This window comes from Leptosomus discolor, chromosome 9 (genome assembly GCF_034619465.1).
Source record: "Leptosomus discolor isolate bLepDis1 chromosome 9, bLepDis1.hap2, whole genome shotgun sequence".
NCBI lineage: Eukaryota > Metazoa > Chordata > Aves > Leptosomiformes > Leptosomidae > Leptosomus > Leptosomus discolor.
The window spans coordinates 11,524,989-11,537,755 of record NC_141399.1 but is presented as its reverse complement, the minus strand read 5'-3'; the positions used below and the strand labels follow the sequence as shown (position 1 = coordinate 11,537,755).

Sequence of the window (12,767 nt, the reverse complement as noted above, 5' to 3'; positions counted from 1 at the left end):
TCCAGCCCCCTTTAACTCTGACTTCTCCTATGCCCTCTTTGCCTGCACTAGAAAATCCCCTTTTCCCTGCTCCCCTAAAACCAGTCATCATTCCCGTCGAGACACATCATTGGATAAAGGCATTTCAAATGCATTCAACTAAGCCAGCTTTGAACTCTACCCCCCTACACCCATGTTGGCAACGCATTGCTCGGCAATTTTTCCACTGAAATCAAGTGTCCCAGTTACTCTGTCTAGTCTCATATACCTTCCAGGCAGTCAGAGAAAATGCCACCACAACCATCTTAGCCTTACCCATGATGGTCACATCATACTCGATCTGGAAGAGTGCCTCCTGGCTGCACTGCCGCAGGATGTTGAGGGCGTCAGCGTGGGTCATGCTGTGCAGAGGGATCCCATCAACGCTCAGCAGCCTGTCCCCAATCTTCAAGGACCCTTCCCTGTAGGAAGCCACAGGCAAAAGGGTTTTTTGTGTATATGTATTTATTTATACTTAAATATTTTTATATATATATATATATATTTATATAGCTCTCTCTACATTTTGTATATATATTCAATATACTTATATATTTTGTGTGTGCGTGTGTGTATATATATATCTCAAAAAAAGTCAATTACTTTGACCCTGTAGGAATTGAACACTCCTTGGGACAACAGTTTGGGTTATTTATAGTACTAGGCCCATCATGTTAAACTAGCGGTGTGAGAATAGACTGCCTCCTGCTTTCTAACACAGCACCAGCTATTCATCTGCACATCTGTTAATTAAGAGGCTGACTCTGGAAGCTTATTTTGCTTATAACTATAACATCTACACACAGGGCAGCCTATGAGCACCGGACCCACCCTCCCCACCCACCACAGGTCCCACGCCACCTATGTTGTTCTACACCACCAGCACGAGAAGCCTTGAGAAGGCACCAGCAAGGAGGAGAAGGAGGACACATGTCCAAGAGCACGGTCAGACCTGCTGGGTTGTCTTGTGAAAGCAAATGTTGGAGGCGCAACAAGAGCATTACCTGTCTGCTGGGCCACCTGGCCTCACGTAGGTGAGCACCAGTGGTCTGGACTTGTGCCAGTCTTCATGGGCTCCCCCTGTAATCAAACCAGGAAAGCCGTAAGTCACCGGAGGTTTGAAAGTCTGAATGAGAGTGCTGAGAAAGGAGAGACATTTATCACATAACAGCTGACACAGCCTGAAAGCAAAAAGGCTGCCCTGGATTCGGCAGCTGGCAGTCCTTGAAGGCTGCACAGGATGCTCTCCAGGACACGTTTTCACTTCTCAGCTGAGGTTTATGACATTCATCACCTTACTTTTCTCTTCACATTTCCCAAATCACCTCCGCAAGTGCTTGTCCCCTCTTTGTTTTTCACTGGAGAAACTACTAACCTCTCAGTACGAAGCCAAAGCTGTTGCCTTCTTTGTAGAGAGACACCTCGATGGTCTTGGGAATAATGCCAGCACTGCTCTCTGGCACTAAAGGAAGAGAGAAAGACCAGGTTACCCCCAGATAAACCTTCTCCACGCCACCCTACAATATAATACCAAAATTCATCCAAACAGCATTGAAATGAAAGTCCAGCCCAATACCAGCATGGTATCTTCCCTGTTTGGAGACAAAAAGGGTCCAACCCCAATACATGAACCTTCGTCAGAGCCTACGACCATGTTTTAGGATGATTTCACCAACTCAGTGTTGTGCATCTCCCTTCAAATTTGTCCGGGTTAATACTCTGACATTCAAGTAAAACCATCTCATTTATCAACTGGCTTTAATACATTCAGCATTACTCAAAAGCCAGAAGCTTCTGCCACAGATGGAAACTTATTAAAAAAATACAGCACTAGTGTAAGGAATCAAGTCACTCGCTGACCTTAAAGAAAATGAAAATCCCAAATCCGCAGTGCAAAAGGTTGCAGTTTTTTTCCCTTACCTCTGATATTTTTGACTTTAAAAAAAGATTAAGTGAATCCTTTAAACTGATCCTAGGGGCAATTCAGTAATTTTGTGTTAAATACACAGTACTATTTAATGCATGAAAGTAAAGAGAAAAAGAAACTGTTTCTGTCCCTTGCCATCCCCTGCTATTTAATGATTTATTGAACTACTGCAGTGAATATGGGACAATTTCCCAGTCTTCTCCATCCAGAACTGCACATGGCATTTCAGCCTGGTCCACTCTCAAAAGATCAATTCCTAATCTTCAAACCAAGTGCAATGAATGGCCACAAGGATAACCAGAAAAAAAGACTGACAAGAAGAGCTTGACTTCAATCTGGCAAATTGGAGTTGAAGGGAACTGAGCTCCCCCCTAGGCCCACCTGCGCTAGTGCTTCCCCTTGGCTCAGGAGGGGGTTTTTGAAAGGAATATCTCACTGACCACATTGGTCCTCACTGCCAAGCACCCTGAGGGCTTGCACCCTGCACCCAAATTGGTGTTAAACTAACCCTTAAACTAACTCAAAAGACATGCTGTGGAGGCATGGTACTGCTTTGCAGGCAGGCAGGCAGCCCTGGGGACCAGGCTACAGCGAGGCCAAGTAAACCCCCAAAACACTGTCCCCCATGGAGCTGCTTCGCTCCTTCTGCTGTGCACAGACTACTAAGAGGGACACACCCTGGAAACGCTCCAGAAGGGAAATGCTCAGGGCACAGGACGGCTCACAGCTTAGGGGTGATACTCACACACCAAGAAAAGGGTATAAAGCATCCACAAATGAGTTCGGAAACCATCCAATTTCTGTCCTAAGCATCCAAGCATGAAGTTCTGCAACAGCCTTTTGTAAGATCAGTGGGGAGCTGGGAAATCTAAGCTAGTGTTAACGCAGGGTTTGGATTATTTATGAAGGAGATGATATGACACAGTGGCCTGAAAACTAGACTTGGACCTGCAAGATCTCTTCCAAAGCAGGAAATTACAAAGTGGGGAGAAAAATTCAAACCCATGAGCTATTGAATTGCACTATATTTCTGCTCAAGGGAGAGGGAGAGGTGGGTGCATACAGCAATAGCAAACCTCACCACAGATAAAAGCCCACAATGAACTGCAGCAAGGCTATAATCGACAATTCCCTGTATTTTGCAGTGCTTCTTTGTTTGGATTAGTCATAGACAGCATCAATAATCTCATCGGAGAGAAGTCACTATGTCAGTGTGCTCTTCCTGCTCATTCAGAGGTGGGGACATTTTGCATTGCTGCTATTGATTGAGCCTTGCGGTATTGGCACTGCTCCTTAGCTGGTAAGCACAGCTTATCAGATTCCTGATAGCCAGGCTCACAGCTAAGTAGAAAGGCTGTCATCTCTACTGAGCATGAGAACATGGAAAACTTGAGCCACAGTTTGTTTTACCAGGGGTGTATGCAGAAGCTAACTAACATTTACAGCAGCACAGAGGGGGATGATGGATAGAGATTCAGCTAATTCAGATAACATTTTTTTTCTTCTTTGGGTTTTATATGGTTATTTATATATTCAATACTTTTCATGTAAAGGTGGCAGCAGCTATAGCAAAGCTATAAAGTGTAAGACAGCTTTCTATCTGGGGCAAAATGTTTACATTTCATCAGTTTTGTTCTTCCTGTCACCTTATTTTTAGTTGTTCTATTTCTTCTGCCCAATCATCCTCTGATGATCCGGGTAACTGAATGAGTAATAACTAGGAGATCATTTTCACATGGAAAGACTGTGATGAGAAACTGTATCGAGGAATTTGTTTTAATCAGAACAAACAAATGAGGGCAAGAGCACATAGTCTTCCACATCAGGACATAAGCCCTGTTAATGTGAGTTCGGCTTGCCAGCTTCTGCCGGGGCCCCTTAGCTGGAAAGCAGATTGCTTCAGCTTCCCTTCTGAAAACACACAACATTTCAAATCATCTTGAGGAATAACAGCACTTGCCACAGCTCAGAAAAGAGGACCTGGCAATACATGCTTGAGACTGAATAAAACCTCCCGTAGCCACACTCCAAAAGGGAAAAAGAAAAACAAGCTGAAGCAGCATCAGGAGGCAGATTGGCCTGTGCCACCGACTCACTCGGAGGCAAGACAGACCTAATCAGCCATCTCCCGCCAGTGTGCATGAACAGGCACCCACTGTGCTGGAAAAACCGCTCTGCTCCGACTGCACACAGCTCTGCATCATCCACCACAGCGCTGCGAGCAGATGATGGCAGAACGTCAAAATGCCCCTGGATACTGCCTTGGCCATGACGGCTAACGCACGAGCAAGCCCATCTGTACCCCAGGACAAAAAGCAGCCAAGAAAAGAGTAGCGTTATCAGAGAGGCACCCACCGGCTGGCGGAAGCTCATACTCTACTTCCAGCACTACCCTTTCGCCCACGTTTTTCAGCAGGCTTATGATCTCGTCATGCCGCAGCTTGGTCAGGTTAATGCCATTCACTGACTTGATGTAATCCCCGACGTTCAGCTGGTCACTTCTGCGAATAAATTAAAAAAAAAAAAAAAAAGCAGTGGTAGCACAAAGTCTCTGCTACACTCAGCCTGGATGTGCCTGGAGTACCTTTGGTAACTGGGGGACTTTCTGAACAAGCCACCAACATTGGGCTGATCTTAGCTGTTTGATTCATCTGCCCTCTATCACAGGAAATGCTAAAATCGAAGCCATCTGTCTTTACCAGTGGCAAGTGTTCAGATCTGTACATACAGCAGCAATCGCGCTCTACGTGTTCACAACCTCTCTTTTTGTTGCTCAGTTCCCATTCGTGTAGAGCAATCAGTCAGAGAAGCACACCAAGAGCTGTCTGAAAAAAAAAATCCAGTAGGGAAAAAGAAAACATCTTTCCTTTTGCCTGTTTTCTGCAAAATTGTTCAATTACTCCTTCCCTTTCTCTGCTTCTTGGAGCCTTTTTTCTCCCATTCCTTTTCTGAGCCAATAACACTACTTACACACTCGGTATTCAGAACAGATACAATATTAAACCACTTAGCTTGATCAAGATGTATTGTACCATGCAGCTCTCCTGACAAGGCTGCCTAATTTCACAGAATCCCAGATATCACTACACAAAATTTCAGAGCATAATTGCACAGAGCATGGGAAGTACCTCAAAATAGAAGACGTTCTACTTACTGAAGCAACAACTTTGCATTCTAGGGCACTTGAAAAAAAGGGAGTCAGATGCCAATTATTTTAATTATAACTGTGTTCATTCAGTAGCTAGAACATGCAACTATTCCTCTCCAGGTTTACTGTGCTCTCTGCACCCCATTTCAGTTTCTCACCTTGCAGCCAGTCCTCCCGGCCTCAAATTGGAGACTCTTGGCTTTCCATCTTTGTCTGTGCCACCTGAAATGGTTAACCCGAGGGTGCTTCCTTCCTTCTTAATCAGCTCCACGATGGTGACCCCTCTGAACTCTTCTGAAAGATGAGGAATAAAGGCAAACATCTCAGTGGAAGGCACATTCCTCCCAATCCCAAGGGCACCCCTTTCCTACAGGTGTTGGGGAGAGCAGATCTCGGATGATTTATTAGCTTCCACTTATTTAAAATGAAGTTGTGAAACAGAAGTGTGTCCCAGCGGACCCACAGCAGTGGAAGGAAAGCATTTGCAGGCACATCTTTCAGGCAAGACCAAGCAGGACAAGGCAGAGGAGTGAGGGCTTGTGAGAAGATAAAACCTTTGTGGTTGAAGGTGCTTGAAGTAGTGGGAGGACTCAAAACCAGGGTGATGGGATCTGGGCAGTGGTCCACAGACACTACCTCAGGAATTACATTTGATATGGAGTGGGGTGGGTGTTAGAAAGGCTGCATGTCAGGCAGTCACAGTTACCAGGTAGGAGGATGCTGTGGACCTGCAGTAGCTACCTGGATGGACAGAACAGGGTGGCTCTTAAAATACTGTGATTAAAAAAATATCACAAGACATCAATACAGTTGGGAGATAAAGAACATAATGTGGAGAGGGGTGGGATCTTGCCATCAGCAGGGGAAGGAGGGGGAGGCATGGCCTTCATTTATTCACGGCAGTTTCCCCACCCATCTGCACCCGGTCTAAGTCAAACTTCTTCCATATTACCCGCCTCATCTACAGCTGGAATTGAAGATGCGAGTCACTTTTACAACGTAACTGGTTCCACATGCACTGCTAGCCATAATACGCATAGCAGGGTCAGGTTTAGGGGATGCACACCCCACGCTGCTGCACCAGTACTGTTTCTCAATCTTCTGCAGGTAGCATACATTTTACCTTCCTTTAGTCCAAGACAACACTCTAGTTTGTCCAGCACCTATATGTAAGCCCAACCTGACACCAGTTTTACTCCCATTACAGCTCATGCCTGGGTTTTACAAAAACAGGTCCCTAAACTATTCCAACTTCTGGATTTGACATGGAGGAGGGGAGTAAGTTAGCAGGAGAGCCAGCATCGGCCCGAGGAAAGACCAAGAGCTCTGCGGACTTGGCAAAAGGCAGCTCTGCATTAATCCGCATGACGGCACTCGCACTCTTTGCTCAAAGGAGGACTAGCCCTGGGACAAATCAGATGACTTTCATGCCTTGCCAGAGCCTCCTCTAAGAAGCTTTTACAGAATTTGTCTACAACATGATCCATCCACCTCCACTATCTCTGGTGTACTGAAATCTCCCACAATTTTACAGAAGGAAAACGGTCTCCCTCACACAGGGCATCCTTCTCCAAGGCCATGCAGGAGAAAGTGGTGATGGGCATTGGCAGCACATGGCAAACAGCAGTCCCACAGCTGTAGATTAAAACCCACACTGCAAATGGCTCGGGAATTTGCACAACAAACCCCACCAGGCTTAAATGAGATGCTCTATTTGGAGAGGGAACATTTGAAACCTTTTGCACACTATGATTTCCAGAGCAAGGCAGGGTCTCTTAAATAACCTTGGCACACAAGATCCATGCTGGTGCAGGGCTTTCCCCTCCATTCTCTTTCACTGGGAAAAAACATGGTGTCATTTGTCACTGTGGTGCCTCATCACTAGCACTTTGCTCCTTGTGTAATGCCACCACGACACCAGAAATTGCACCTCACTTCAAGTCCTGTCATGCACTACCTGCTTTGTAAAGCACTTCCAAGAATAATCTGTGCACTTGTTAATGCAAGTGGGGAACCTCTTTGCAATCTAGCACCAGTCTGGAAGGTGTGCACCGCTGGGCACTCATTTAACATTGCACTGGAAGCTCATAAAACATCAGGTCCATGATGCTTCTGCTCTTTAAACTCAGTTTTGATCCCTTGTCAACTACAGTAACTTAGTTTTCCATTCACCAACCCGGGATCCCAGGGGCTGCCAGAAACTTTGTGGGGGCTCCCTGCCGTGCTGGAAGGAACACCATCCGGCACTATCCTGCAAATTTCCTCTCAACTACAGACATGACTGATCAACACAGATGGTGCCTCAAGGGGAGATTATTAGCTCTTCAATGGGGTTTAATTTTGATCCTTGATAAGTGTTTAAAATGAGAACTCCCAGAGTGCAATTACCCATTGTTATGGGTTCAAGGAGAAATCACTGTTGCGAAAAAAGGCAAGTCCCTGAGATCAATCTATCAAAGTAAGCAATAAGGGATTTTGACCAATGCCTCTATAAATCTACTGCCGCTATCACAGACACAGGTTGTAAAAATGAGCTGGTCAAGCAGGATCTAGTCCTTCAAGACATATTCTTTAAGTGCTGTATGAGAGTAGTCTTGGATTTCTTCTATTGGCATACATGCTGGGATTTTGCTCCTCAAAGCATCCCAGGGCAGGAAGAGCAAACCTGAATTTTGCCCTCCCCATTGAGACGTCTTGAGCTGGGGTTGCTGGATATACTGACTCTTGTGAGCGGGGAGTCAGCCTCTCTCCATCAGGGCTGCAGTACAGTGGCACCATGTTGCAGAAGCCCCAGAGGATGCAGAATATACCCTAGAAAAATTGCTTAACGATGAAGCAATAGCAAGGCAGCCCTGTTTCCTCCCCATCCCCTACGGCACTCTAAACCAAGCCTGTGACTGAGTCACTAATGGTCGGAAGGCAAAATCAAGCCCCAGGCTTTATTAGGAAGAAGATGAGTTGTCCAGAGCAGCCCATCCAAACCTGTTGGCATACAAAGCCCAGCACCAACAGTTTGCCACAATGGCAAACGTACTACCATTTCTCCTCCCCCTCTTCAGCCCCTAGGGGTGTTTCTGCACAGGAAGGTTTATCTCACACAAAAGTCTGCTGTGACAGACTAAATATCAAAACAAACTTAGTCACACGGGGAAAACACGAAGCTTGCCAGACACTGCCAGTCTCCCTCCCCACCCAGCGAGCTCATATGTGGCAGCGCTTCTTCCCTCTCTCCTTTGCAGCTGTTTTCCTCTTTGTGGGTGTCAGCACAGCACAGGAACCAGTCCTTTCCTGGCTCCCTGTAACCACCATCACGCTCCATGCCAGACTGTGATTGCACCAGTAACATACTGCTCATTGAGACCAATTACTACCATCCATTTCTGCCCTCCAGCAAAAGCCTTGCTGATAGATGCACCAAAATAGGTGTTCTGGGGTTTTTTACCCATTTTAGGTAAAGTAATGGATGACCCGGTGTTTTGGAGCAGCAGCTGATCCCCTCCTTTACCTGGGATGCTTTGCCTCCTGGAGACCAGGGCTGTGTCCATCCCACCAGAGTCCTTGCTCCCCTTCGAATAAGGGCCATCGTCTGTGAGCAGAGCAAACACAGAAGCTGAAATTAGAACCAAAAGCAACAAAGAGAACCAGAGCCCTTTAAAAAGTTTGTCCTGGTGACACCAGAATTGGGATCACATCCATACCACAGAATATAGGCAAGAAAAAACCTTAGCAGCCCTGGCTTTGCACTACGCCGTGTGGGCTATCTTGCTTTTTAGAAACGGAGGGAAAGAACAAGAAGGCAATAACATTATCTGATTTATTCTTTCTGGAGCGAATTCATTAGCAGAGAACAAAATTCCCTTACTCCTGTAATTATGTGGAACAGCTGAGGACAGAGAAAGCTATGGCATTAGTCTCACAAGTTTTAAGCCTGTCATTACGCTTGTGAAGAAACTTACGGTCTTTGGAAATGGAGTTATACATCAGGACACTAACAGGGCACTAAATCACTATACTTGAACGAAATTGCCTATTCTTATAGATCCCATTATTTCAAAGTCACATTTTCCCACTGCTGTTCCAGCCTCTGTACAATACAGAAGGCACCTTCTCTTAAGTGATTTAAAAAAAAAAAAAAAAAAAATCAGAGGAAAGAGAAAATAGTATTATGCACTGTAAATGCACAGCCCAGCATAAGTCAAAATTCAGATTTAAAGTATTTAAATATCTTTGTATGCTCGTATCGGAAGATTCTTATATGGCATAGAGGTTATTTGCAGAAAAGGGAGCATGCTTCTACAGATTTCGCTGCATCCATCTAAAATGTCTATTTTTATGCCATTTCCTAAAAAGCTGGCTCTTTTTCAATCAGTAATTTCCAGTAACCATGTAGTATCAAATGACTCCCATTCTCAGTGACCACGTTCCTGGATTGCCCTTCCCAATTTTTCAATAGCTATGAAGGTTTAGATGTTGTACATGATAGTATAAATATGGGTTACTGAAAACCTTATCCCTTTAGTCCCATCTGCAGCCCTTAAGTAACTTACATTTAAGCTACAGAGAAGTTTTTGTCTCACTATGTACAAATGGAACAACAACTTTTGTTCAGCCCCATTCCACACAGCGATCTGTACACAGAGAAATCAAAACCAATGTTCAGTTTGCTGGAAGCCCACTTTCCCCACAAACAGAAAAATGATGGTGTAAATTGAATCACATAGGTTACACAACGACTAGAAGGGGAATTTTGCTCAAGAGCTTGAAAGTTTTTTAAAAGTAAAACGAAATAAGGTCCCACCTAAAGTAATTTCCAAAAAAGAAAAAAAAAAACTAGTTTTAATTTTTACTGCCCTGGCTGAAGTAACTTCACAAGTTGACAAAATTCAGTGAAAAGTTTTGGCTGATTCAAATCTGCACTTCCAAGCATAAAATTTTCATAAAATGAAAAATAAACACCATTTAGTTTTTCAGCCCAAATTTTGCCGCCCTTAGAGGGACAATGTAAATATCCAGACTCTGGACTCTTCTCCTGCGTCACTTCGAATGCTAGTCCATCACCACTAAACTGAAGATTTCTAACAAAGCAAGAACTAGCACTTGGCACTAGACCATCATCAACTATCCCAAGCCACTGCTGCCAAAACACATTGAACCTCAATACCCCAGCATCCAGGACCTCTGTGAAACAGAAGAACAAAGCTCTGCCTTTCAAAAAATAAGGGGAAGAAGAGGTAGGGTAAACCAGCACTGTCCTGACTGTGATCTTGCAGTGTTACTCAATGATGACAGTGAAAGCAGCAGCACTCGGCTAGACAATTACAGCAAGCGTCAAGGCGGGCCATTGATTTCAGATAGGTGCTGGTACAGCCTGGCATCAACTCTAATAGCAGAAGGCTTGAAAGTAAATTTGCATTTTTAATAGCAATGATTCTTTGGGTGATGGGGAGGCCAGGGTCAAGGTTATTCTGGGCTTCATGACTCCAGCAAGAAGTTTAATTTATTCGGCACAGTTTACCTCCAGCATCCAATTTCTTCTAAAAAAAAAAGCAAAGCCCCACGCCATCTCTTCTTCAGTAGCTGTTTGATAGTGATAAAGATTCAGAGCTTTCAATCTCTGTCACTGTTGGCTACATTCACCTTAATTTCTCTCTCTGGAAGGTTTTAACTAATATTCTGTGTTACTCCCTGTCTGTCACCCCATGCCTTGCAGAACTGCAGAGTCAGAAAACAGGGATGGTTTGGGAGTATAAAGCAAGGTGGCATTTCCCAGGGGAGCCGCTGGACAACACCAATCCAAGTGCCCTCTGCCCACACCACTCAGCCCAACAGCTACAACTTTTCCTTATTTCTTGGCCAATTGCAGCAGCATGAGAGGAACCCCAGAACAGCAGCTCAGGATACCCAGCAGGAGGTTGTTTTTCAGCATTGGAGAGCAGTCTGCAAAAGGCACCTGCAAAATACCCCGGGACATCCAAGGCTGGAGCCTCTCAACACCACTAGAGCATCAGTATGCCTTCGGTCACACAGGACATTGCAAAGGGTGAGGACCACCCCAGCATGCAGCCACCTTCCATGTGAGAGCATTGCTGCCAGCTCTGACCCCAGATAACGTGCTCAAGGCAGCAACGTTCTGCTGTGGACAAGATCCCTGCATTCCTGTGAAACCACGCAAGATGGTTTGAAGCCAACTCCATAATCTGCTGGCAAAGTAAAGCAGACAACCATCTGCTTCACATAAGCACACCACGCTGGCCCAGACAGCCACCAGCACTCTCCTGTGCTTCATTTCCCCACCACAATCCCAATCACTATTGATACGAAACCCCAGTTTGCTAACGGTTACCCTCCCTACCCCAATAACTGTTGGCAAACATGCCTTGGCTTTCATTTCAGCAAGCAACCAGGTTGCCCATGCATTAACAACAGTTTCCACCACCAGCCAAGTGGCCAAGAGCAGCAACCCAAGCTACAGCCGCTGCTGTGACACTCCCTCGCACGGACCCACGCTGCTTCGTTGACAGCCGTATCAGCCGGCAAATAATTAGCACTGTGGTTCCCCTTCCTCTATTGCTTCTCCCTTCCAAACTCAGTTGATTATGTGAAAAATGTTTGGGTTTTTTGCTCATTATCTGGCTAAAATGTTTGAACAAGAAAGGAAGCTGCCACATGCCGCCTGCCGAAGTGTGAATTGGCATTTGCTTGCATTAGCATCCCTGCCGCGTGGCTCTTTGTTCATTTTCAGCCGATTTCCTGCTCTGCCACTCAAGCTGGTATTAATGGAGTCACTTTTTTCTGAGCTTTTTTTTGGGGGGGGGAGGGGATGGGGGCTGTGCTTTGGTTTTGTTGTTTATTTTTTTTTTTTTTAATAAATTCCTTCACTTTGTGCTCTTAGTCATTTCTCCTGCCTAGCACAGCATCAATTCGGAGGTGACGCTGGTAACTAGCCTGATTGCTCAGTGGGCCCAAATCACACCAGCCCAAGCACTGAAAATTCATGAATCTACTCCCCAAAACTGCGAAAATAACTTTTTTTTTAAGCCTGCACAGGTTCTTTTTGCAAGCAATCAGTGCTGGAGCCATAAGAGGTGTATTTTTCAAGCTTTTTTTCTTGCACTAAGTGGGCCAAAACTTTTCCAAAGTAAAAACCTGTGATTTTCAAGCAGCAGTGCTAATGCTGGCTCTAGATCTTTCAGAAAAGCTCACCAAGTACACAACAACCTCAATAAAACCAAGAGCACCACACTTCCCATGTATTGATCTCATGGGAATCTGTGACAATATAGAAAAGTTCCTGCAAGTTCTTTGACAATAGTTTTTGCCATTTCAATGCCTTACTAACACCAGGGAGAGAAGAGCTCCCCAGTCCCTACCCCTACACACATGGCACTGAGGTCTCCACCCCTGCAGCAACACTGTAATGCAATACTATAGGTCTCATCCAGTGACAAAAGAGATAATCCCATCTCATTCCCTCAAAAAAAACCTTGACAGATGAAGGAGTAGGAAAACCATCTCCTTGTTTTAGCAATGAGAAGTACCAGGGGCAGGAAAAAGGGAAGGTTAGGGCAAACTCCAATATCCCACCCTGCTGCCAGACCATTAACGCCAGCTCTCAGCAGGGCCAGTAGTCAATGGCACTTCAGTGGCTCTAGCACAATGTCCAATATTTTATGC

The 12,767-nt window shown here is 45.2% G+C and overlaps 1 protein-coding gene across 3 annotated transcripts in view; it reads right to left on the bottom strand.

Moving 5' to 3' along the window:
* The window catches only part of GRIP2 (glutamate receptor interacting protein 2), a 301,834-nt gene that overhangs the window by 52,115 nt on the left and 236,952 nt on the right, over positions 1-12,767 (bottom strand). For all 3 annotated transcript variants that reach the window (XM_086469677.1, XM_086469675.1, XM_086469676.1), the window contains exons 2-7: positions 8,599-8,679; positions 5,252-5,387; positions 4,301-4,446; positions 1,394-1,480; positions 1,023-1,098; positions 295-440 (exon numbers count right to left, since the gene is read on the bottom strand). In XM_086469677.1, coding sequence (XP_086325803.1) covers positions 295-440; positions 1,023-1,098; positions 1,394-1,480; positions 4,301-4,446; positions 5,252-5,387; positions 8,599-8,679 — 672 coding nt within the window. The remainder of the gene's footprint in view (positions 1-294; positions 441-1,022; positions 1,099-1,393; positions 1,481-4,300; positions 4,447-5,251; positions 5,388-8,598; positions 8,680-12,767) is intronic.